Source organism: Cherax quadricarinatus, chromosome 65, assembly GCF_038502225.1.
Source record: "Cherax quadricarinatus isolate ZL_2023a chromosome 65, ASM3850222v1, whole genome shotgun sequence".
Lineage (NCBI taxonomy): Eukaryota > Metazoa > Arthropoda > Malacostraca > Decapoda > Parastacidae > Cherax > Cherax quadricarinatus.
Genome location: NC_091356.1, coordinates 23,461,179 through 23,487,240, shown reverse-complemented (window position 1 = coordinate 23,487,240; position 26,062 = coordinate 23,461,179). Strand labels below are relative to the sequence as shown.

Genomic DNA, 26,062 nt, shown 5'->3' with positions numbered 1-26,062 from the left:
CTTACCACCAAGAAGACCCAGGCTCCAGTCTTACCACCAAGAAGACCCAGGCTCCAGTCTACCACCAAGAGGACCCAGGCTACCACCAAGAAGACCCATGCTCCAGTCTTACCACCAAGAAGACCCAGGCTCCAGTCTTACCACCAAGAAGACCCAGGCTCCAGTCTTACCACCAAGAAGACCCAGGCTCCAGTCTTCCCACCCGACCCAGGTTCCAGTCTACCACCAAGAGGACCCAGGCTCCAGTCTTACCACCAAGAGAACCCAGGCTCCAGTCTTACCACCAAGAAGACCCAGGCTCCAGTCTTACCACCAAGAAGACCCAGGCTCCAGTCTACCACCAAGAGGACCCAGGCTCCAGTCTACCACCAAGAAGACCCAGGCTCCAGTCTACCACCAAGAGGACCCAGGCTCCAGTCTACCACCAAGAAGACCCAGGCTCCAGTCTTACCACCAAGAAGACCCAGGCTCCAGTCTTACCACCAAGAAGACCCAGGCTCCAGTCTACCACCAAGAGGACCCAGGCTCCAGTCTACCACCAAGAAGACCCAGGCTCCAGTCTTACCACCAAGAAGACCCAGGTTCCAGTCTACCACCAAGAGGACCCAGGCTCCAGTCTTACCACCTAGATAACCCAGGCTCCAGTCTTACCACCAAGAAGACCCAGGCTCCAGTATTACCACCAAGAAGACCCAGGCTCCAGTCTACCACCAAGAAGACCCAGGCTCCAGTCTTACCACCGAGAGGACCCTGGCTCTAGTTACCACCAAAGAAGACCCAGGCTCCAGTCTTACCACCAAGAAGACACAGGTTCCAGTCTACCACCAAGAGGACCCAGGCTCCAGTCTTACCACCAAGAGAACCCAGGCTCCAGTCTTACCACCAAGAAGACCCAGGCTCCAGTCTTACCACCAAGAAGACCCAGGCTCCAGTCTTACCACCAAGAAGACCCAGGCTCCAGTCTTACCACCAAGAAGACCCAGGCTCCAGTCTTACCACCAAGAAGACCCAGGCTCCAGTCTTACCACCAAGAAGACCCAGGCTCCAGTCTTACCACCAAGAAGACCCAGGCTCCAGTCTTACCACCAAGAAGACCCAGGCTCCAGTCTTACCACCAAGAAGACCCAGGCTCCAGTCTACCACCAAGAGGACCCAGGCTCCAGTCTACCACCAAGAAGACCCATGCTCCAGTCTTACCACCAAGAAGACCCAGGCTCCAGTCTACCACCAAGAGGACCCAGGCTCCAGTCTACCACCAAGAGGACCCAGGCTCCAGTCTACCACCAAGAAGACCCAGGCTCCTGTCTACCACCAGGAAGACCCAGGCTCCAGTCTTACCACCAAGAGGACCCAGGCTCAAGTCTTACAACCAAGAGGACCCAGGCTCCAGTCAGTTACCACCAAGAGACCCAGGCTCCAGTCTTACCACCAAGAAGACCCAGGCTCCAGTCTTACCACCAAGAAGACCCAGGCTCCAGTCTTACCACCAAGAAGACCCAGGCTCCAGTCTTACCACCAAGAAGACACAGGCTCCAGTCTTACCACCAAGAAGACCCAGGGTCTCCAGTCAGTTACCACCAAGAAGACCCAGGCTCCAGTCTACCACCAAGAAGACCCATGCTCCAGTCTTACCACCAAGAGGACCCAGGCTCCAATCTACCACCAAGAGGACCCAGGCTCCAGTCTTACCACCAAGAAGACCCAGGCTCCAGTCTTACCACCAAGAAGACCCATGCTCCAGTCTTACCACCAAGAGGACCCAGGCTCCAGTCTTACCACCAGGCTCCAGTCTTACCACCAAGAAGACCCAGGCTCCAGTCTTACCACCAAGAAGACCCAGGGCTCTAGTCTACCACCAAGAGGACCCAGGCTCCAGTCTTACCACCAAGAAGACCCAGGCTCCAGTCTTACCACCAAGAGGCTCCAGACCCAGGCTCCAGTCTTACCACCAAGAGGCTCCAGACCCAGGCTCCAGTCTTACCACCAAGAAGACCCAGCTCCAGCTACCACCAAGAAGACCCAGGCTCCAGTCTTACCACCAAAAAGACCCAGGCTCCAGTCTTACCACCAAGAAGACCCAGGCTCCAGTCTTACCACCAAGAGGACCCAGGCTCCTGTTTTACCACCAAGAAGACCCAGGCTCCAGTCTTACCACCAAGAGGACCCAGGCTCCAGTCTTACCACCAAGAAGACCCAGGCTCCAGTCTTACCACCAAGACGACCCAGGCTCCAGTCTTACCACCAAGAAGACCCAGGCTCCAGTCTTACCACCAAGAAGACCCAGGCTCCAGTCTACCACCAAGAGTACCCAGGCTCCAGTCTTACCACCAAGAAGACCCAGGTTCCAGTCTTACCACCAAAAAGACCCAGGCTCCAGTCTTACCACCAAGAAGACCCAGGCTCCAGTCTTGCCACCAAAGACCCAGGCTCCAGTCTTACCACCAAGAAGACCCAGGCTCCAGTATTACCACCAAGAAGACCCAGGCTCCAGTCTACCACCAAGAAGACCCAGGCTCCAGTCTTACCACCGAGAGGACCCTGGCTCTAGTCTTACCACCAAGAGGACCCAGGCTCCAGTCTACTTCCAAGAGGACCCAGGCTCCAGTCTTACCACCAAGAAGACCCAGGCTCCAGTCTTACCACCAAGAAGACCCAGGCTCCAGTCTTACCACCAAGAAGACCCAGGCTCCAGTCTTACCACCAAGAAGACCCAGGCTCCAGTCTTACCACCAAGAAGACCCAGGCTCCAGTCTCCACCCAGGCTCCAGTTACCACCAAGAAGACCCAGGCTCCAGTCTCCAGTCCAGTTACCACCAAGAAGACCCAGGCTCCAGTCTTACCACCAAGAAGACCCAGGTTCCAGTCTACCACCAAGAAGACCCAGGCTCCAGTTACCACCAAGACGACCAGGCTCCAGAGAAGACCCAGGCTCCAGTCTTACCACCAAGAAGACCCAGGCTCCAGTCTTACCACCAAGTCTTACCACCAAAGACCCAGGCTCCAGTCTTACCACCAAGAGGAAGTCTTACCACCAAAGACCCAGGCTCCAGTCTACCACCAAGAGGACCCAGGCTCCAGTCTACCACCAAGAAGACCCAGGCTCCAGTCTTACCACCAAGAAGACCCAGGCTCCAGTCTACCACCAAGAGGACCCAGGCTCCAGTCTTACCACCCAGGCTCCAGTCTACCACCAAAGACCCAGGCTCCAGTCTTACCACCAAAAAGACCCAAGCTCCAGTATTACCACCAAGAAGACCCAGGCTCCAGTCTTACCACCAAGAAGACCCAGGCTCCAGTCTTACCACCAAGAAGACCCAGGCTCCAGTCTACCACCAAGAGGACCCAGGCTCTAGTTACCACCAAGAGGACCCAAGAGAAGACCCAGGCTCCAGTCTACCACCAAGAGGACCCAGGGTCCAGTCTTACCACCAAGAGAACCCAGGCTCCAGCTCCAGTCTTACCACCAAGAAGACCCAGTCTTACCACCAAGAAGACCCAGGCTCCAGTCTTACCACCAAGAAGACCCAGGCTCCAGTCTTACCACCAAGAAGACCCAGGCTCCAGTCTTACCACCAAGAAGACCCAGGCTCCAGTCTTACCACCAAGAAGACCCAGGCTCCAGTCTTACCACCAAGAAGACCCAGGCTCCAGTCTTACCACCAAGAAGACCCAGGCTCCAGTCTTACCACCAAGAAGACCCAGGCTCCAGTCTTACCACCAAGAAGACCCAGGCTCCAGTCTTACCACCAAGAAGACCCAGGCTCCAGTCTTACCACCAAGTCTACCACCAAAGACCCAGGCTCCAGTATTAACACCAAGAAGACCCAGGCTCCAGTCTTACCACCAAGAAGACCCAGGCTCCAGTCTTACCACCAAGAAGACCCAGGCTCCAGTCTTACCACCAAGAAGACCCAGGCTCCAGTACCACCAAGAGGACCCAGGCTCCAGTCTTACCACCAAGAAGAGGCTCCAGTCTACCACCAGGCTCCAGTCTACCACCAAGAGGACCCAGGCTCCAGTCTTACCACCAAGAGAACCCAGGCTCCAGTCTTACCACCAAGAAGACCCAGGCTCCAGTCTTACCACCAAGAACACCCAGGCTCCAGTCTTACCGACCCAAGAAGACCCAGGCTCCAGTCTTACTTACCAAGAAGACCCAGGCTCCAGTCTTACCACCAAGAAGACCCAGGCTCCAGTCTTACCACCAAAGACCCAAGTCTACCCAGGCTCCAGTCTTACCACCAAGAACACCCAGGCTCCAGTCTTACCACCAAGAAGACCCAGGCTCCAGTCTTACCACCAAGAAGACCAGGCTCCAGAAGACCCAGGCTCCAGTCTTACCACCAAGAAGACCCAGGCTCCAGTCTTACCACCCGACCCAGGCTCCAGTCTTACCACCAAGAAGACCCAGGCTCCAGTCTTACCACCAAGAAGACCCAGGCTCCAGTCTTACCACCAAGAAGACCCAGGCTCCAGTCTTACCACCAAGAAGACCCAGGCTCCAGTCTACCACCAAGAAGACCCAGGCTCCAGTCTACCACCAAGAAGACCCAGCTCCAGTCTCCAGTCCAGTCTTACCACCAAGAAGACCCAGGCTCCAGTCTTACCACCAAGAAGACCCAGGCTCCAGTCTTACCACCACCAGGCTCCAGTCTTACCACCAAGAAGACCCAGGCTCCAGTCTACCACCAAGAAGACCAGGCTCCAGTCTACCACCAAGAAGACCCAGGCTCCAGTCTTACCACCAAGTCTACCACCAAGAGGACCCAGGCTCCAGTCTACCACCAAGAAGACCCAGGCTCCAGTCTTACCAACAAAAAGACCCAGGCTCCAGTCTTACCACCAAGAAGACCCAGGCTCCAGTCTTACCACCAAGAAGACCCAGGCTCCAGTCTTACCACCAAGAAGACCCAGGCTCCAGTCTTACCACCAAGAAGACCCAGGCTCCAGTCTTACCACCAAGAAGACCCAGGCTCCAGTCTTACCACCAAGAAGACCCAGGCTCCAGTCTTACCACCAAGAAGACCCAGGCTCCAGTCTTACCACCAAGAAGACCCAGGCTCCAGTCTTACCACCAAGAAGACCCAGGCTCCAGTCTTACCACCAAGAAGACCCAGGCTCCAGTCTTACCACCAAGAAGACCCAGGCTCCAGTCTTACCACCAAGAAGACCCAGGCTCCAGTCTTACCACCAAGAAGACCCAGGCTCCAGTCTTACCACCAAGAAGACCCAGGCTCCAGTCTTACCACCAAGAAGACCCAGGCTCCAGTCTTACCACCAAGAAGACCCAGGCTCCAGTCTTACCACCAAGAAGACCCAGGCTCCAGTCTACCACCAAGAGGACCCAGGCTCCAGTCTTACCACCGAGAGGACCCTGGCTCTAGTCTTACCACCAAGAGGACCCAGGCTCCAGTCTTACCACCAAGAAGACCCAGGCTCCAGTCTTACCACCAAGAAGACCCAGGCTCCAGTCTTACCACCAAGAAGAAACAGGCTCCAGTCTTACCACCAAAGACCCAGGCTCCAGTCTTACCACCAAGGTCTTACCACCTCCAGTCTTACCACCAAGAAGACCCAGGCTCCAGTCTTACCACCAAGAAGACCCAGGCTCCAGTCTTACCACCAAGAAGACCCAGGCTCCAGTCTTACCACCAAGAAGACCCAGGCTCCAGTCTTACCACCAAGAAGACCCAGGCTCCAGTCTTACCACCAAGAAGACCCAGGCTCCAGTCTTACCACCAAGAAGACCCAGGCTCCAGTCTTACTACCAAGAAGACCCAGGCTCCAGTCTTCCCACCAAGAAGACCCAGGCTCCAGTCTTACCAAGAGGCTCCAGTCTACCACCAAGAGGACCCAGGCTCCAGTCTACCAAGAAGACCCAGGCTCCAGTCTTACCACCAAGAAGACCCAGGCTCCAGTCTTACCACCGACCCAGGTCCAGTCTTACCACCAAGAAGACCCAGGCTCCAGTCTTACCCCCAAGACGACCCCGGCTCCAGTCTTACCACCACGAAGACCCAGGCTCCAGTCTTACCACCAAGAAGACCCAGGCTCCAGTCTACCACCAAGAGGACCCAGGCTCAGTTACCACCAAGAAGACCCAGGCTCCAGTCTTACCACCAAGAGGACCCAGGCTCCAGTCTTACCACCAAGAGACCCAGGCTCCAGTATTACCACCAAGAAGACCCAGGCTCCAGTCTTACCACCAAGAAGACCCAGGCTCCAGTCTTACCACCAAGAAGACCCAGGCTCCAGTCTTACCACCAAGAATACCCAGGCTCCAGTCTTACCACCAAGAAGACCCAGGCTCCAGTCTTACCACCAAGAAGACCCAGGCTCCAGTCTTACCACCAAGAAGACCCAGGCTCCAGTCTTACCACCAAGAATACCCAGGCTCCAGTCTTACCACCAAGAAGACCCAGGCTCCAGTCTTACTACCAAGAAGACTCAGGCTCCAGTCTTCCCACCAAGAAGACCCAGGCTCCAGTCTTACCACCAAGAAGACCCAGGCTCCAGTCTTACCACCAAGAAGACCCAGGCTCCAGTCTTACCACCAAGAAGACCCAGGCTCCAGTCTTACCACCAAGAAGACACAGGCTCCAGTCTTACCACCAAGAAGACCCAGGCTCCAGTCTTACCACCAAGAAGACCCAGGCTCCAGTCTACCACCAAGAAGACCCAGGCTCCAGTTACCACCAAAGAGGCTCCAGACCCAGGCTCCAGTCTTACCAAGAAGACCAGGCTCCAGTCTACCACCAAGAGTACCCAGGCTCCAGTCTTGCCACCAAGAAGACCCAGGATCCAGTCTTACCACCAAGAAGACCCAGGCTCCAGTCTACCACCAAGAGGACCAGGCTCCAGTCTACCACCAAGAAGACCCAGGCTCCAGTCTTACCACCAAGACGACCCAGGCTCCAGTCTTACCACCAAGAAGACCCAGGCTCCAGTCTTACCACCAAGAAGACCGAGGCGCCAGACTACCACCAAGAGGACCCAGGCTCCAGTCTTACCACCAAGTCTTACCACCAAGACCCAGGGTCTACCACCAAGAGGACCCAGGCTCCAGTCTACCACCAAGAAGACCCAGGCTCCAGTCTTACCACCAAGAAGACCCAGGCTCCAGTCTTACCACCAAGAAGACCCAGGCTCCAGTCTTACCACCAAGAAGACCGAGGCTCCAGTCTACCACCAAGAGGACCCAGGCTCTAGTCTTACAACCAAGAGGACCCAGGCTCCAGTCTACCACCAAGAGGACCCAAGCTCCAGTCTTACCACCAAGAAGACCCAGGCTCCAGTCTTACCACCAAGAAGACCCAGGCTCCAGTCTTACCACCAAGAAGACCCAGGCTCCAGTCTTACCACCAAGAAGACCCAGGCTCCAGTCTTACCACCAAGAAGACCCAGGCTCCAGTCTTACCACCAAGACGACCCAGGCTCCAGTCTTACCACCAAAAAGACCCAGGCTCCAGTCTTACCACCAAGAAGACCCAGGCTCCAGTCTTACCACCAAGAAGACCCAGGCTCCAGTCTTACCACCAAGAAGACCCAGGCTCCAGTCTTACCACCAAGAAGACCCAGGCTCCAGTCTTACCACCAAGAAGACCCAGGCTCCAGTCTTACCACCAAGAAGACCCAGGCTCCAGTCTTACCACCAAGAAGACCCAGGCTCCAGTCTTACCACCAAGAAGACCCAGGCTCCAGTCTTACCACCAAGAAGACCCAGGCTCCAGTCTACCACCAAGAGGACCCAGTCTTACCACCAAGAAGACCCAGGCTCCAGTCTTACCACCAAGAAGACCCAGGCTCCAGTCTTACCACCAAGAGGACCCAGGCTCCAGTCTACCACCAAGAAGACCCAGGCTCCAGTCTTACCACCAAGAAGACCCAGGCTCCAGTCTTACCACCAAGAAGACCCAGGCTCCAGTCTTACCACCAAGAAGACCCAGGCTCCAGTCTTACCACCAAGAAGACCCAGGCTCCAGTCTTACCACCAAGAGGACCCAGGCTCCAGTCTTACCACCAAGAAGACCCAGGCTCCAGTCTTACCACCAAGAAGACCCAGGCTCCAGTCTTACCACCAAGAAGACCGAGGCTCCAGTCTACCACCAAGAGGACCCAGGCTCTAGTCTTACAACCAAGAGGACCCAGGCTCCAGTCTTACCACCAAGAGGACCCAGGCTCCAGTCTTACCACCAGGCTCCAGTCTACCACCAAGAGACCCAGGCTCCAGTCTTACCAAGAAGACCCAAGAAGACCCAGGCTCCAGTCTTACTACCAAGAAGACCCAGGCTCCAGTCTTCCCACCAAGAAGACCCAGGCTCCAGTCTTACCACCAAGAAGACCCAGGCTCCAGTCTTACCACCAAGAAGACCCAGGCTCCAGTCTTACCACCAAGAAGACCCAGGCTCCAGTCTTACCACCAAGAAGACCCAGGCTCCAGTCTTACCACCAAGAAGACCCAGGCTCCAGTCTTACCACCAAGAAGACCCAGGCTCCAGTCTTACCACCAAGAAGACCCAGGCTCCAGTCTTACCACCAAGAAGACCCAGGCTCCAGTCTTACCACCAAGAGGACCCAGGCTCCTGTCTACCACCAAGAGGACCCAGGCTCCAGTCTACCACCAAGAGTACCCAGGCTCCAGTCTTACCACCAAGAAGACCCAGGCTCCAGTCTTACCACCAAAAAGACCCAGGCTCCAGTCTTACCACCAAGAAGACCCAGGCTCCAGTCTTGCCACCAAGAAGACCCAGGCTCCAGTCTTACCACCAAGAGGACCCAGGCTCCTGTCTACCACCAAGAGGACCCAGGCTCCAGTCTACCACCAAGAGTACCCAGGCTCCAGTCTTACCACCAAGAGGACCCAGTCTCCAGTCTTACCGCCAAGAAGACGCAGGCTCCAGTCTTACCACCAAGAAGACCCAGGCTCCAGTCTTACCACCAGGCTCCAGTCTTACCACCAAGAAGACCCAGTCTACCACCAAGAGGACCCAGTATACCACCAAGAGTACCCAGGCTCCAGTCTTACCACCAAGAGGACCCAGTCTCCAGTCTTACCGCCAAGAAGACGCAGGCTCCAGTCTTACCACCAAGAAGACCCAGGCTCCAGTCTTACCACCAAAAAGACCCAGGCTCCAGTCTTACCACCAAGAAGACCCAGGCTCCAGTCTTACCACCAAGAAGACCCAGGCTCCAGTCTTACCACCAAGAAGACCCAGGCTCCAGTCTTACCACCAAGAAGACCCAGGCTCCAGTCTTACCACCAAGAGGACCCAGGCTCCAGTCTACCACCAAGAGGACCCAGGCTCCAGTCTTAGCTGAGACGAGACGTATGGGCAAGTTTCCCTACACTTACTCTGTTCATGCAGCAGTAAATTGGTACCTGGATGTCAGCTCACTGTTGTGGGTAGCATCCTTTAAGATATGTGTATACCATATTTATCCCCGAGTTTTGTATTTAGCTGAGGATGACAGTTTCTGTTATATAAAATCAACTGTGAATGAAAAATGACAGTAATGAAGAAGAAACGTTCTGAGACATTAGGAAAATATTGATGAAAACCTCGAAGCAAGTCATTACGTCAGGACACGTCAAGGACGCCATCCGATTTCACGAGCAACAGTTTGAAGCCGGTGAGTTTGGGAGTTTCCCAGTGATTGTCCTGGAACATATAAACCGTAGCTGCACTGGTGTTTCAATCATTGTCCTCTCTAGCAGTCACCACGCCAGTGTCTCCACCACTGTCCTCTCCAGCACAGCAATCTCCCTACCAGTGTCCCAAACTCTTTAACTCTACTTAACATTCTCCAACACTTGCTACCACTCTTCAACCTTCACCAATATGCAGACAACTGTCCTAGTCAGCATGGTACTGTTACTTGTAGTGACAGTTACCCCACTCCACCACACAACACAAGAGCTACACCCTTATCCATGGGTACAATATGATGAGCCCGATATCTCCGTTTACTCAGAAGAAAACGAGTTGAGTCACGATCGAAGCAAGCGACAGACTTCAGTATCAGCAGGAGTCAATGTCGAGCATCTTCCCCATGAGTAAGTGCATTTTCACCCCAGTAAGAGCAGATCCTTCCTAACACGGATCAGTAGGCAAAATGCATAGCTCTGCTATTTGTATGTGATAAAAGATCTGAATAGTTTGGGTCAGATCTACTGCAGTGTTTTATTGTCTATTACACTCTTCTGAAAGAAAGGAAGATATATGTTAGGTATATTAATGGAAGACGGGTATTAATAAGAGAGACAAAAAGAAAGTGCTGAGGATATCTAACCACGAAAGAACTCGAAGCAATGATATGAAGTTGGATACATAGAGTAAACCTGGAGGGGTCAACGCTTCCGCGACCCAGTCCATGTCCAGACCTCGCAGTGGATCAGGGCCTGATCAAACAGGCTGTTACTGCTGGCCTCACGTAAACCAATGTGAGGCCAGCAGTAACAGCCTGGTCAGGTACTGAATTTAAGTGTGTGTCCAGTTCCCTCTTGAAGACAGCCAAGGGTCTATTCGTAATCCCCCTTATGTATGCTGGGAGGCATTTGAACAGTCTTGGCCCCTAACACTTATTGTGTTGTCTCTTAGTGTACGCATGGCGCCCCTGCTTTTCACTGTGGGGATCATTTTACACCGCCTGCCGAGTCTTTTGCTTTCATAAGGAGTGATTTCCGTGAGCAGATTTGGAACTAGTCCCTCTAGGATTTTCCAAGTATGTATTATATGTATCTTTCTCGCCTGCATTCCAAGGAGTACAGGTCAAGGGATTTCAGCCATTTTTAGAATACTCTGCTAAAAAAATAAAGGGACTTCAGATTCGATTCTTTGGTTTGGCTGGTCGAAGGTGCAAATCTCTTCATACTTGCTGCCTTTATTAACTTATAAGTAAAAAAAGTATCTTGATGTAAGTCAACTATTATAGGTAATAATCATGTGCAGGGCGAGACTTACCTATGTCCTCCTGATATTTGCTGCCCATGTTTATGTAACATTAAATAGGTACCTAGTGTTTACTCGCCTGTTTCTGGTCACATCCTGTGCTGGACGAGACATAAGGGCAGTGCTCCAGACACTCGCTACACATGTTCACTTAGCATTTAATTGATACCTTGGTTTTAGTTGATTATTGTTGGTTGCTTCCTGGGCAGAGTGAGCAAGTTTACTAATAGAAGCAGTCCATATTTACCATCTAGTCAGCTGTTGTGAAACCATCCTCGGTAGGGTGATACGTATTAGGAAGTCTGTTTACACCTGGTGCCCCTGTTCACCTAACAGTGAATAGGTACCTGGTTCTTATCTGACTGTTGTAGATGGTATTGTAGAAAAGGTCGGAAGAGTATGTAATATGTATAGGGTTGAACATTGAAGAAAACTGAGGTAGGGTATCGGATCTTAGTCTGTACATTAAATGTCTTAAAAAAGTTTGTTTTCTGTTTTGCAGCATCAGGAAGGAGAGCGCTAATCTGAACCTTGAACACAGCATCAACCGACACACACTAAACGCTGGCATCAATTATCAACGAGCCAGAATTCCCGGGTAAGTCATCTAAATGACTGTATTCTGTTTGCCAGGAAAGTGTCACATAATGTGGATCTTTGTTCACGTGATATTATAACTTAAGTAACCTTCCTCCCATCAAACCTCAGTACCCACATACTGCCCATTCTCTACTAGCTGTATGACCCTTATGGTATTAGCTCTACTTAAAGAATATATTATTAATTACATTGTTGCTAAGTATTTTTTTGTGTGTGTACTCACCTATTTGTGCTCACCTATTGTGGTTGCAGGAGTCGAGTCAGAGATCATGGTCCCCACCTCTTCACTGGCCGCTACTAGGTCCACTCTCTCTCTTCTCCATGAGCTTTGTCGTATGTCTTCTGAAAACTATGTATAGATCCTGCCTCCTCTACATCATTCTCCAGATTGTTCCACTTCCTGACAACTCTATGGCTGAAGAAATACTTCCTAACATTCCTGTGAGTCATCTGAGTTTTCAACTTCCAACTGTGTCCCCTTGTTGCTGTGTCTCCATCTCTGAGACATCCTGTCCCTATCCACTCTTTCAGTTCCTCTCAGTATTCTGTATGTCATTATCATGTTCTCCCTATCCCTCCTGTCCTCTAGTGTCATCAGGTTGGTTTTTAACCTCTCCTCGTTGGACATACCCCTTAGCTCCGGGACTAGTCTTGATGCTAACCTTTGCACTTTTTCTGATTTCATGGCATGCTTGACCAGGTGTGGGTTCCATACTTGTGCTGCATACTCCAATATGAGCCTGACATACACGGTGTACAGAACATGAGTGATTCCTTACTCAGGTGTCAATATGTTATTCTTAAGTTTGCCAGGTGCCCAGATGCTGCAGCAGTTATCTGGTTGATGCACACCTCAGGAGATGTGCTCGGTATTATATTCACCCCAAGATCCTTTTCCTTGAGTGAGGTTTGCAGTCTTTGGCCCTCTAGCTTGTACTCTGTCTGTGGTCTCTTTTAACCTTACCCAATCTTCATGACTTTGCACTTGGTGGAGTTTCTCCAGGAGCCAGTTGTTGGCTGCAAGCCTAGTCCAGATCCCTTTGTAGCCCTCATCCTGTGTGTGTGTGTGTGTGTGTGTGTGTGTGTGTGTGTGTTAATATTATAGACTTATTATTAAAGGCAAAGTTTCCATGACTGGCAGAAAGGGTAAGTAACAGTTCAATTGATTCAACACAGGAAGCTCCAAGCAAAAGTTGATCTTAATTCACTAGATTTTTTAACTGATAAAAGAAAAATCATCTGACTCACATTAGCAAATTGACTGTCAAGCATTTTGTAGATATTATGAGTCTTGTTAGTTTAATAACTATATTATGCATACTGTATCATATCTATTGAACACTTACATAAGCATGAAGCATTAGTTTCAAATGTTGCAGTGAGGAGAAGGTTGGAGGCTGTGGAAATGTCATATTTGAGGGCAATGTGTAGCGTGCATATTACGCAGAGAATTCGGAGCCTGGAGATTAGATGGTGTGTGTTGTCGAAAGTATTATTCAGAGAGTCAATAAGGGTATAAATATTTAGTGAGAAATTAGCCAGATACGATAACCAAGTTTGTATAAATCTGTGGTGGAGGGAAGGGGTATGGACTGTTCCAGGCAAGGTTGGAGGGAAGGGGTAAAAGAGATTTTGAGAGCTAGGGGTCTGAGAGTGGAAGCAAGTGTTTTTTTTATGACTTGATGTGCAGCAGGGTGTGACCAAAGTAATTTATGATGAGATTCGGGGAAACTAGTTAGCTGGACTTGAATCCTGGAGGTTTGAGGTACAGTGCCTGCACTCTGAAGGAGGGGTGAGGATGCTGCAGTTCAGGGGAGCCATCTGAACGGTGATGTTAGCGTGCTGCAGGCAAGGCAGTGATTGAATAAGTGACAATGAGAATATTTCCTCTTTTTTTGGTTCACAGTACCTTGCTGGGAGACAGAAGGAATGCTCAAAAAATCTAACTGATGAGTGATAGCCACCCTTGTCGATCCTGTTTTAGGTAGTTGCCTAGTAGTTATCTGAGTTCTGCTTCTCGGTAGCAACTATGCTTTAGGATAAGAAATATTTCTGTTGCATTTTTAAGCCTTAAGCAACGGAAAAAACATACATTGTAACAATAATGAACAAAAATTGCATTATTATTTTTTTATTTTTATGAGATTTGGAGACCCATTTTTTTTTTTTTTTTTTTTTGGCTTTTTAGGGGGTCGTAGGAATGTAACCCTACTTTTTCCACAAGTTCTTCAGTTCCTTTGTCACATATTCGTCTAACATTGCATTTTTAGGAACCAAACTACCGTCTTAATCGATGGTAGATTGTATATGATATGATAATAAGTTAGAGCGTCAAGTTATAAAATGCATTGTGTTGATCAGGTTTCCCAGCCAGAAGAACGTGGGAGCTAACATAGGCTACGAGTTCCGACCCAACAAGGACACATCCTTTTCCTTGAATGCTGAACACAGCCGTGGTAGTGGTGGCAGGTAAGTCACTGTTGTCATTCTACCGGAGTGTTGGACAATGACCATGGTAGTGGTGGTAGGAAACATTCGAACATGTTTGCTTAAGACACCTGCTGTCCAGTGTTCACCCATTAGTAAAATAGGTACCTGGGTATTAGTCAACTGGTGTGGGTCACATCTTGGGACAAAATTTAACTAATTTCCCTGAAATGCTCTGCATAACAAGCGGCTTTCTATATAGTGGTATGTTACTGATGTCAGCTAGGCCTGTATACCTTGTACATATACTTGTAGTAATAAAAATTATAATTGTTATTATTATTATTACTGTTGTTACTTCGTGAGTGCTGGACACAGTAGTGGTGGTTACCGTACCAGTGCTGTGTGCCCATCAATGGTTCAGTGCTTCCCTGAACATGTAATAATAATAATGTGCCTAATAACCACTTAAATATTAAATTAGAAATCTGTCATAGGCCTTATAAAGAAATGTATATTCAACGTTTTGAACACTTATGTCAAGTGTTTATGTCAAAAATTTTAAGTGCTGTTTGCATGACCAGAAAAAAAATCAGTGTTACTTTTACTAAAATTTATTAAAAAATTTACTATTAATTTATTTTTTAACCATAATCGTAAGACTTTAATAGAAGTTTTTGTGTCGTTGAGAGAGATTTTCATTCATTTATTATGCACAAATAACCCGGACATAGGAGAAATTTCATTTTAATCACAGGAAAGCACTAAACCCGTAGTCATTCAGTGTTCATAGATGGGAGAAACTTATGAAGATGTTTCGCTCCGACTTAGATCATTTAATATTAATAATAATATCTGATCCACCATGAGGACTGGTCTCAGACCGGGCAGCGGGGGCGTTGACTCTCGAAACCCTCTCCAGGTAAACTCCAGGTAAGTACATGTACAAGGTATACAGGCCTAGATATCAGTGACATACTACTGTAGAGAATGCCGCTTGTTATGCGGAGCATTTCGGGAAAATTAGGTCAATTTTCTCCTAGGATGCAACCCACACCAGTCGACTAACACCCAGGTACCCATTTTACTGATTGGTAAACAGGGACAGCAGGTGTCATATGGAAACACGTCCTAATGTTTCTACCCGTACCTGGAATTCGTTCCCCAGACATCATTGAGCTGAGTGTGCTAGCAATCAAGCTACAAGTCACACCAACTTGTTTAACGTAGAATTTAATATCACTTGTAAAGAAACAAAGGATAACTGATCAACTTATTTTATCATAGCTTATATGTTGTAGCAGTCACTTATACTGTTCTCTCCTCTTAAATGTTAAAGTAAATTTGTGTTTTCTCCAGGTCCAACAGTTTTGGTGCTCGTTTTCAACACTTTTTCTGAATATAAGGCATCACACGATGGGATAATGAACATCGGAACCTCCAACACTTCACTACTGGACAACCACAAGATTTTCAGTATCACTGAGGGAATGTAATGTACACATTACGCTAAGATTTATTCTAATAAACATTATTCAAAATTATGCTGGCTTTTATATTTATGGAAAATTGTGCTTGTGTTAGCAAGATCATAGGTGCTTCGTAAAGACGATGTACAGTATACACAATGTCACGCAACTGATTGTTTTCATCTGATAGAGTGTTATAATTATGAATGAACCGGCCTTTTTAAGTGAATAAGCTAGAGAAGTTGGGTATCTATTATTGGAACGTTTCGCTCACGCAGTAGGCTTCTTCAGTTAAATACAGAGGCAGCAGCTGTATTACCTGGAGTTTACCTGGAGAGAGTTCCGGGGGTCAACGCCCCCGCGGCCTGGTCTGTGACCAGGCCTCCTGGTGGATCAGAGCCTGATCAACCAGGCTGTTGCTGCTGGCTGCACGCAAACCAACAATAATATCTTTATTTACTACACTACAAGCACATGTACAAGGTATACAGACTATAGCTGACTTCAATGAGATACTACTATATAGAAAGCACCTTGTGATGCAGAGCATTTCGGGCAAATTAGGTCATTGTCCCAGGATGCGACACACACCGGTCGACTAATACCCAGGTACCCATTTTACTGATGGGTGAACATAGACAACCGGTGTAAAGAAACACGCCCAGTGTTTCTACCCGTGCTGGGAATCGAAAGTATACCCTCAACGTGTGAAGCGAGAGCTATAGGGGGTTGTCCTTCAATGTCGTTCCCCTCCTTTATTTTTCGCCCGATTTCTTTTATTTTTGGTGTATGTTTAGAAGTGTATATGTAAATGAATATGACAAAGTTTCAATATGATTGGCCAACAAGCAATGGAGAAAAAAATATTTACTGATTTTGACATATGGCAGCATGGCGTGACAAATTGGCACTACGAGTGACTGTGGAAATTTATTTGGTCCCTAAAGTTCCACAGGACCGATCCGACATGGCCGTATTGGAACGGCTGAGCTGGGTGGCCCTTAAACCCTCCCAAACAAACAGCATTCTCTCTAGTTGGCATGGATTGTTGGTAGGCATTTATTTAATTTATAGATTTACCCTTCAGGGAAGGAGTAGGTAGTTTTACTGTTAGTACACTAATATTAGGTTTACTAAGGAACTGTAGATAATAATAATGTAGGCCTAAGACTTTAACATAGGTAGTAATAGGACGATAATTTAGGCAAACACTAGGATAAGTTAGCTAGGGAGAACTGGCAGCCCTAGTTTGAACGAAGAGACGAGGGTCTGGAAGAGAGACCAGCTCATTCTTCTTAAGACAGTCACCAACTGGACAAGACGTGCCGTGATCAGCAGACGGCGCCCCCCACGTGTCTTCACATTTGAGACTGGGGAAATCTGGTAGAGGCACCTCGATGTACCGTAGATGACCTTCTCCGTCAGGCCCATACAGTAAGACAAGATCTCCACTTCATCTCGTAGATTTCTGGCCAGTGTTTTTTTTAGTTTAATATGTTTATTATGCACCCCATACCCATCATGTGGGCGGTAGTCAAAAAGATTACAGAGGTACATAATTGGTCCAGGGACTGGGCTCCAAAGTTTTGATAGCTGAGCAAGTTACAGAGGTAATGAATTCACAATTTACAAAGGTAATGAACTCACAATTTACAAAGGCAATGAACTCCAGGTAGGTCTAGTCACACTCATGACAAGTTACAAAGATTGCAGAGGTATGTAATGGGTCCAGGGACTGGGCCCCAAAGTTTTGATGGCTGAACTAGGTACAAGGTAATGAACTCACAAGTTACAAAGGTAATGAATACTGTAAGAATGGTTACTTACGTTTATACACGACTACAATCATGAACAAATTATAGAGTAATGAGCAATTCACACTTCCACACCCGGTCACAACTGTAATGAGTTATTGGTGCAAATATTGATTGTTGAGACACACACACACACACACACACACACACACACACACACATATACAAATTCATACACCCACACACACACACACACACACACACACACACACACACACACACACACACACACACACACACATATACAAATTCATACACACACACACACACACACACACACACACACACACACACACACACACACACACACACACACACACACACACACACATAAACACACACACACACACATACACAAACTCATACACACACATGCACACACATTCATACACAGTGTCTGGGGAGAATTGTGAGTGAGTTTGATCTGTGGATCCGGTGTGCAACAGGCAGTGCATGCCCAGTAAGTACCAGTGTCTCAGGGCAGTCTGGAAGCTAGTGTCCGTGTCTGCATAGTTATTATACTAGGGGATACATACCCTCTTGGATATAGGAATTTCTGGGGGGCAGGCAGGACACTAATAACGATTGAATATTGCAGGAATTAAGGCTCTCGGTTGCACGTGGTTTCTGAGGGGAAGTCCAAAGGGGCTAAGGCTAAGCTTAGGGAAGTTGAAGATCAGGATATATGCTGCAACACCAAGTAAGTTAGTCCTTTATACGTGCATGCAGGCGAGTTTCTTGCAACATCAATCATTTGTGAAAATCTGTCCTATAAGCCACTTGTGAGGCTGAGGTACCCACCTCAGAGCTCGGTGTCAACAGAGTTTGCCAGGGTAGGCGACTCACTTGGAGGCAGTCCACACGAATTTTCACAAAAAAGTGGTCCTTCGAAAACCGTGATGTGGAATAGCTAGGTTAAGCTATCATAGCTAGGCCACAGTTAGGAACCAGTTTAACAGAGTTAGGTTAAGTTAGCACACCTAGGCCCAGAGTTACACAGAGCTAGGCCAAGCTGACTATACACAGAAGTTGTTATTTGCAGTAATTTACAGGCAGGCCAGGTAGGCTAGAGAAGTTTGTGAATTTAATTATTTACAGTGATTACAAGTAATCCAGAGTAGGAGACTTGTGTGTTGATTACTAACAGTGGATTTGCAAGGTAGCCACAGTTAGGCTAGGCTTGTGCAATATGTACAACAGTTATACTAGCTAGGACAGATTTAACCTAGTTATTATTTACAGGGGGTTCTAAAAGTCAGGTTTAAGTTATAGCACACTAGTTAGGTTAGGATTTACCTTATCCAACCATCCATGCTAGACAGAGTAAACTGGGCAGTTAGGCCAAGCTATTTACATACATTATTCATTTACTGTTTCACAAGTTGAATTGTTGAATTTATTTGTGTTAACCAAGTGATTTTAATTTGTATACTGCACTTTTTATTGTTTGATTTTCATTGTCTTTGATTCATTTTAATGTGGGATTTGTGAATTGTACCTGAGACTAGGTTAAGTCCTGTAATTATTTGCTTACATTGTACAGGAAATTGCTAGGTTAAGCTTTCACATCGATACACATTTAGATTGGGATTTGAGAGCTAACAGTGTACATTTTTGATTCAGAGAAGAGTCAATATAATAAAGGGAGTTGTTAAGCTTGTTGAGAAGCCTTGAGACTCGTCCATTCTCACCTAATACCGTTCGTGCTGTGGGGTGGGCTAATTGAAGTACAAATTAGTACCGTGATCTTAACTAAACCGTAACTATGGTAGGTGAAGAAGTAGTACCAGCTGTCCCAGCTCTAAGTCAATTAAAGAGGTCTATGGGAGCCTATAAGGGGCGCCTGAGCAAGGCATGTGAGGAGTGTCGTACGGTCAGGCAAGATCAGGACGTAGACTGGGAGGAACTAGAGAGTTGCCTGAAACCTTTGGAGCAAAGACTGGAGGCCTTTGAGAGATCATGTATCCTTTATGAGACAGAGGCCTAAACTACAGGTGAGTCTGAATATACAGTCGAAGTAGCAAGGACAGACTATGACGAACGAAGGGCAGAGCGTAAAGCAGAGATGAGACTCTGCAGGCAGTTAATAAAGACTTTGAAGGCCGGTACAGCAAGGGGAGCAAATGTTTCAAGGAACACGAACAACAGCACGCCTGTTAATATGTTGCCCAGATTCCCTCAGTTGAATTTACCAATGTTTGACGGAACCTTAACAGAGTACATTGCTTTCTGGGATCAGTTTAAAGCCCAGATAGATGGCAGAGACGATTTGTCAGATGCCGTCAAATTACAATATTTACGTTCACAGCTCAAGGGTAAAGCCTTGGACTTGGTCCGGCATTACCAAACCACCGACACCAATTACCAACATGCCAAAGACCAATTAAAGGACACATTTGGCAACATTGAGGAGATAAAGGTAGCTATACTTTATCGGTCGTTGGATCTAGAGGCTTGTTGACATGACTGTCAGAGCCTAGAGAAGTTCCGAATCGAAGTTATGAGTTTGACGAATAGTCTTAAAGATTTACATGATTAGGGTAAGTCGGAATGGTTCATCAGTCAGGTGATTCAGAGGAAACTGGCTGGCACTACAGTGCATGAGTTACACTTAAAATATCAGACGAATAGGCTCACGATACAACAAATCATTGAGGGGTTGGGAGATCTCGTTTCTCATTTGAGTATAGGTGTGAGAGAAGAGTTGTTGTGATAGAAACACAGGCCTTATCTCTAGGCTTTATTGAACATAGAATCTTCATAGTACTTCATGTAATCTGCATCGGTGATAAATGGATAAAGTAGTAGAGAATCACACACCATATGTTGGTGCCCATGACGCACGCCAAACTGTTGTTGTTGTTAAGGGCCCCTAGAGGTGGTGCAGTATTATCCTGCTGCTGCTCCCCACAGGACCAGTATCACTACAATCTCCCCCTTCTAAAATATCAGAGACAGTAATCTCCCAAACTGTTAGGTGGGCGACGTACACGTCCCGACCTTCGTAGCCCTTGAGCCTCTTCACCAGGTTCGATATTTTCCAGCGGGGTTTGATTAACTGCTGGAGCAGAATCCTCTATTTCCATAGGGGTAGTCTCAAGGGGCTTTCCAGGAGAAAACGAAGCATCTTTCACATCTATTGGTGTATCTTGAGATTCCACACTAATAGGGATTTCAACTGGGGCTAAATGTCTTGTAGATACTGTAGTCTCTTCACCATTTTGGTAGCGAATGTGGGCGTAATGTGGATTAGCTTGCAGGAGCTCTACCTCTTCCACTAAAGGATCCGTCTTGTTCATCCTACGGTGACTCTTCAGGAGAACGGGTCCAGGATGACATAACCAAGTGGGCACGGAGGCTCCCATAGAGGAACGACGTGAATAGTTGAGGAGTCTTTCATGAGGGGTTGCATTAGTAGCTGTGCACAGCAGTGATCTAATAGAGTGAAGAGCATCAGGTAGGACAGTTTGCCAGTGTTGAACAGGTAGATTGCGCGACTTTAATGTCATTGTAACTGCCTTCCATATAGTACCATTGAACCGCTCCACTTGACCATTGCCTTGAGGGTTGTAGCTTGTTGTTCTGCTGCAGGCAATACCTTTGCTAGCCAAAAACTCCTGAAGTTCGTTACTCATGAACGAGGATCCCCTGTCTGAATGGATATAAGCTGGCATACCAAAAATAGAGAACAACTGTGAAAGACAACTAATAACAGTTGAAGCAGCCATATTTGCACAGGGGAATACAAAGGGAAACCTTGAATATTCATCTACTATGTTAAGGAAATACCTATTCTGATTTGTGCTTGGTAGAGGTCCTTTGAAATCTATATTCAATCTTTCGAAAGGCTGGGTGGATTTTATGAGATGAGTCTTCTCTGGCTGATGAAAGTTTGGCTTGCACTCTGCACATACTCTTCATGCTCTGATCACTTGTCGCACATCTTCCACTGAGTAGGGCATGTTCTTTGATTTGACAAAATGGTACAGGCGTGTAACTCCTGGGTGACACAAAGCCTTGTGGAGAGCTGAGAGTGATTGCAAATCATGACATGCTGCTCCACAGTGGGACCTAGAGAATGCATCAGGTGAGATGTTCTCTTGACCCGGTCGGTACAGAATATCAAAGTCATAACACAATAGTTCCATCCTCCAGCGTAATATCTTGTCATTCTTTATCCTACTTTTGTGCCTCTTGTCGAACATATACATCACGGACCGTTGGTCAGTCCTTATGGTGAAATGTCTACCAGTTAAATAATGCCTCCAGTGGCGAACTGCTTCTATGATGGCCTGGGCTTCCTTTTCTACAGCAGCATAACATTTCTCTGATCCTTGAAAAGTTCTCGAAAAGAAGGCTACTGGTCGTCCTGCCTGAGATAAGACTGCAGCAATGGCAATGTCAGATGCATCCGTTTCCACTTCGAATGGTAGGGACTCATCAATGGCTTGAACTACTGAGTTTTCAATGTCCTGTTTGAGAGTATGGAAAGCGGCTTCTGCTTCCTTTGTCACAGGAAATGTGGTAGCACTCAATGGGCGGACTTTACTTGAATAGTTGTAGATCCATTGTGAGTAATAAGCAAAGAGACCAAGAGTTCTTCGGAGTGACTTTTTGTCTTGAGGCATTGGAAGTTCCCGTAGAGGTCGTAATCGTTCAGGGTCTGGGAATATTGAACCTCCTTCCACTACATAACCAAGGATGCTAAGCCTTTTAGTTGAAAAAGTGCACTTTTCCTCATTGTAACTGATATTTTTCTTCTTGGCGGCTTCCAAAAACTTATCAAGGTTTGCATCATGTTCCTCCTGGGTCTTGCCACAAATGGTAACATTATCTAAATACGCGTAAGTTCCCATGAGTTGCTCTTCCTGAATGAGTGAATCCATAATTCGTTGGAAGCAGGCTACCCCATTGGTGACTCCAAAAGGGACTCTGGTAAACTGATACAGGCCATCACTAGCCTGAAACGCTGTGTATGGTTTATCTTCATTCCTTATAGGGACTTGATGATAGGCACTCTGCAGATCAATTGTGCTAAACACGTAGTACTGAGCAATTTTGTTCACTGTATCGTCAATTCGAGGTAGAGGGGACCCATCAAGAAGTGTAAATTTGTTGATTGTCTCAGAGTAATCGATAGCCAGTCTCCGTTTCCTATAACCATCTTTAACAACAACAACCTGTGCACGCCAAGGGGAATCACTCGGTTCTATAATACCCTCCTTCAGCAGCCTCTGAGTTTCTTTCTCAATGAACATCCGATCCTCATAAGAATAGCGGCGTGACTTAGCTGATATAGGATGGCAATCCGCGGTAAGATTTGCAAACAGCTTTGGTGGGTCTACCCTTAAAGTGCTAAGTCCACAGACAACAAGAGGAGGCAGTTCACCTCCATATGTTAAGGTGACACTACCATGCAGCTTCTGAAAGTCCTGACCAAGGATAACATCAGAGCACAGTTGTGGCAGAATAGCTAAATGTACATCTTGATAATCCTTTCCATTAACTCTGAGATTTACCTTACAAAACCCTAAGGTCTGAATAGAGAGAGATGTTGATGCCATGGAAACGGTACCTGATGAGTGATGTAGAGTCAAGGAGAGCCGTTTAACTAAGTCAAGGTTGATGAAACTCTCTGAGCTGCCACTATCAATAAGACCATCTACTTCTGTTCCTTTGATGAATACTTTCACAACTGCCTTTGACAGTGAATTTGGAGTAGCCGCAGAAGTCACTGTTGCTAGAGTCGCATGATCACTGGAATGTGTGGAGGCACTAGCTCTTGTTGATGCATTAGCACGACATACTTTAGCAAAGTGACCTTTCTTGTGGCATTTATGGCACATTGCTTCACGAGCAGGACACTTTGGACGTGGATGTCTTGAAAAACCACAAAAGAAACACACCGTACCTGCTGCTGCTGTCACTGAGGCAGGTTCCCCAGTAACTTCATTGCAAGAGTCTTGGTCAGGAATTGCAGCACTTACCACTCGAGAAGGCTGAGTGGTACTGTATACTTCAGAATTCTTCTGGGCTGAATCTAGAGCTCTTGCCTGGTCAAAGGCAGCGGCTAAGTCGAGAGTTTTATTCTCCAATAAACGCTGCCTTATTATTGGTGATTGCAGGCCACTGATAAAAGCATCCCTGATAGACTCTTCACAATACTGAGCAGCTGTCACTGCTTGGAAGTGACAGTCCTTACCTAAAATTTTCAGTGCTTGAAAGTATTCCTCTAAGGACTCATCAATCTGCTGGCGGCGAGTTGCAAGGCGATAGCGTGCAAAGATTTCATTTGTAGGTTTAATATACTGAGACTTGAGGGTTTTGATAGCATCTTCGTAGGTATTACACTCAGAAATAGCCTCATATATCTTAGGTGACACAAAATTGATGAGCAGACTTAGTTTATCTAGATCTTCTTTAGGAAGGGCTCCCAAGAAGTTTTCGAAAGTCTTAAACCAGTGCTTCCATTCCTGAGCAGCCGTTGATAAGCTGGGGTCACAGTCTAGCCTCTCAGGTTTCAGTAAACGCTCCATGTTGTGATGTAGTCTAGCGCAGGATCACCACCAGGTAGCCCAGGATTCTATGTTCAATAAATTGTTGTGATAGAAACACAGGCCTTATCTCTAGGCTTTATTGAACATAGAATCTTCATAGTACTTCATGTAATCTGCATCGGTGATAAACGGATAAAGTAGGAGAGAATCACACACCATATGTTGGTGCCCATGACGCACGCCAAACTGTTGTTGTTGTTAAGGGCCCCTAGAGGTGGTGCAGTATTATCCTGCTGCTGCTCCCCACAGGACCAGTATCACTACAAGAGTCACCACCATCACCACATAAAAACCCAGACAGCCACTCAAAGATCTCGAGAGATCAGTCTAAAGCTCGTACGACTAACGTTGAAGTGTACTATGGTAAAGAAGCGTCTAAGGTAAGAACCTTTAAGCAGAACCTTAGAGGCACTCATGCCAGAATATGCGTGTTCTGCGAAGGCAAACACGCTAGCACGAGTTGCTCGGAGTATATAACACAGACCAGTAGGCAACAGAGACTAAGGGAGTTGAGACTCTGCTTCAAGTGTTGTGGGGAACACTTTGTGAGAGACTGTGGCACCCAGCTCAGTGAGTGTCGAGTCTGTTGCAAAGGTAAGCACCATACTGCACTATGTCCCAATAATTTAAGGGAACCCCAGGCTAGTACGGATATCTCTCAGGTAGATATAGAAAGTGAGTTCGAGCCTGAAATGGAAGCCAGCGTGATTAGTGGAAGTGAAGTCTCTAATCCGAGTGAGAATCACGGAGGTGCTGCCCTACCTACAGTCATGGCAAAGGTTGTGAGTGGGCACAGGTCCGAAACAACCCGATTATTCTTTGACCCAGGAGCACAAGTATCCTTGATAAAAAAGAAGTTGGTGGCTAAATTAAAGTTGAAGGCCACAAGGAAAGTTAGTATGATGTTGGGAGGGGCTATAAGTCAGGCCCCACCCAAATCTTATGACGTGGTGGATGTCACAGTCAAATTAGGTGGACATCGCAGAGACATTACAGCCTTGGTGGTAGAGACATTACCCAGGGCAACTACAGCGAGAGGTCTTGCTGCAGCAGCTAAGCAATTGAAAGACCTTGACGTGAAGCTGGCAGACCAGGGAATTACCACTGACACAGTCAGAAATGTAGGTATCCTGGTGGGAGCCAATCATGTAGATGACTTCCTGTCTTCACGACGGATGTTTAAGGAAGGAATTGGTTTATACAGATCCCCTAGTTGGATACATCATAGGCAGCAGGATTCCACCTGAATTCCCTGCCACACCAGATAGAGAAGAAGCTGTCCCCATGATAGCTGGGGGAGTAGTGATAATGAATACCAGTATACACGATGAAGCACCAGGGAAGCTGAACCAGGTAGGGAGTGACGAACACTCGGCCACCTTGGGAAAACACTTTTACAGGGTACGTAAAGAGGGAGATAGATTGCCTTTAAATCCAGGGAACCTCGTAACAGTGGGAGGAAAGGCTACCAAGGCGTGTGGGCCACTGGGTGGGAAAGTACAGAGCCGCTCAGTCAAGGCTAGACATACGAAAGACGTTAAAGTTAAAGCAAAGGGTGCTAAGACCACCGGAACCAACAAGTTTACACCCCCAGAGGTCCACACAGGGGAAACTGGATGGTTGAAGTTAGACCGGAGTCTGCTCGATGAGAGTGGCCGGACGGCACTCGTGTCCAGGGTATGCTGTGGGGGCTCGCGGAAGGTGAACTTGATTTAGACTTAGCGCCTACCTTCGCCAGAGGGAGGATGTGGAAATTTATTTGGTCCCTAAAGTTCCACAGGACCGATCCGACATGGCCATATTGGAACGGCTGAGCTGGGTGGCCCTTAAACCCTCCCAAACAAACAGCATTCTCTCTAGTTGGCGTGGATTGTTGGTAGGCATTTATTTAATTTATAGATTTACCCTTCAGGGAAGGAGTAGGTAGTTTTACTGTTAGTACACTAATATTAGGTTTACTAAGGCAACTGTAGATAATAATAATGTAGACCTAAGACCTTAACATAGGTAGTAATAGGCCGATAATGTTTACCTGGAGTTTACCTGGAGAGAGTTTCGGGGGTCAACGCCCCCGCGGCCCGGTCTGTGACCAGGCCTCCTGGTGGATCAGAGCCTGATCAACCAGGCTGTTGCTGCTGGCTGCACGCAAACCAACGTACGAGCCACAGCCCGGCTGATCAGGAACTGACTTTAGGTGCTTGTCTAGTGCCAGCTTGAAGACTGCCAGGGGTCTGTTGGTAATCCCC

General features: G+C 47.6%; 1 protein-coding gene across 1 annotated transcript; it reads left to right on the top strand.

Moving 5' to 3' along the window:
* The first annotated feature begins 9,743 nt into the window (after positions 1-9,743).
* On the top strand, positions 9,744-15,520 carry LOC128700478 (uncharacterized). The gene is made up of 4 exons (XM_053793710.2): positions 9,744-10,054; positions 11,452-11,547; positions 13,911-14,018; positions 15,336-15,520. Exons 1-4 carry the CDS (start codon positions 9,840-9,842, stop codon positions 15,373-15,375), a joined length of 459 nt encoding a protein of 152 aa, XP_053649685.2. The 5' UTR covers positions 9,744-9,839; the 3' UTR covers positions 15,376-15,520.
* The last annotated feature ends 10,542 nt before the right edge of the window (positions 15,521-26,062 follow it).

Bases quoted from the DNA above. Each gene is read 5' to 3' on its own strand.
- LOC128700478 (XM_053793710.2), top strand. From the start codon at position 9,840: ATGCAGACAACTGTCCTAGTCAGCATGGTACTGTTACTTGTAGTGACA. The intron at 10,055-11,451 runs GTAAGTGCATTT...TCTGTTTTGCAG, and splicing joins GTCGAGCATCTTCCCCATGA to CATCAGGAAGGAGAGCGCTA. The intron at 14,019-15,335 runs GTAAGTCACTGT...TGTTTTCTCCAG, and splicing joins AGCCGTGGTAGTGGTGGCAG to GTCCAACAGTTTTGGTGCTC.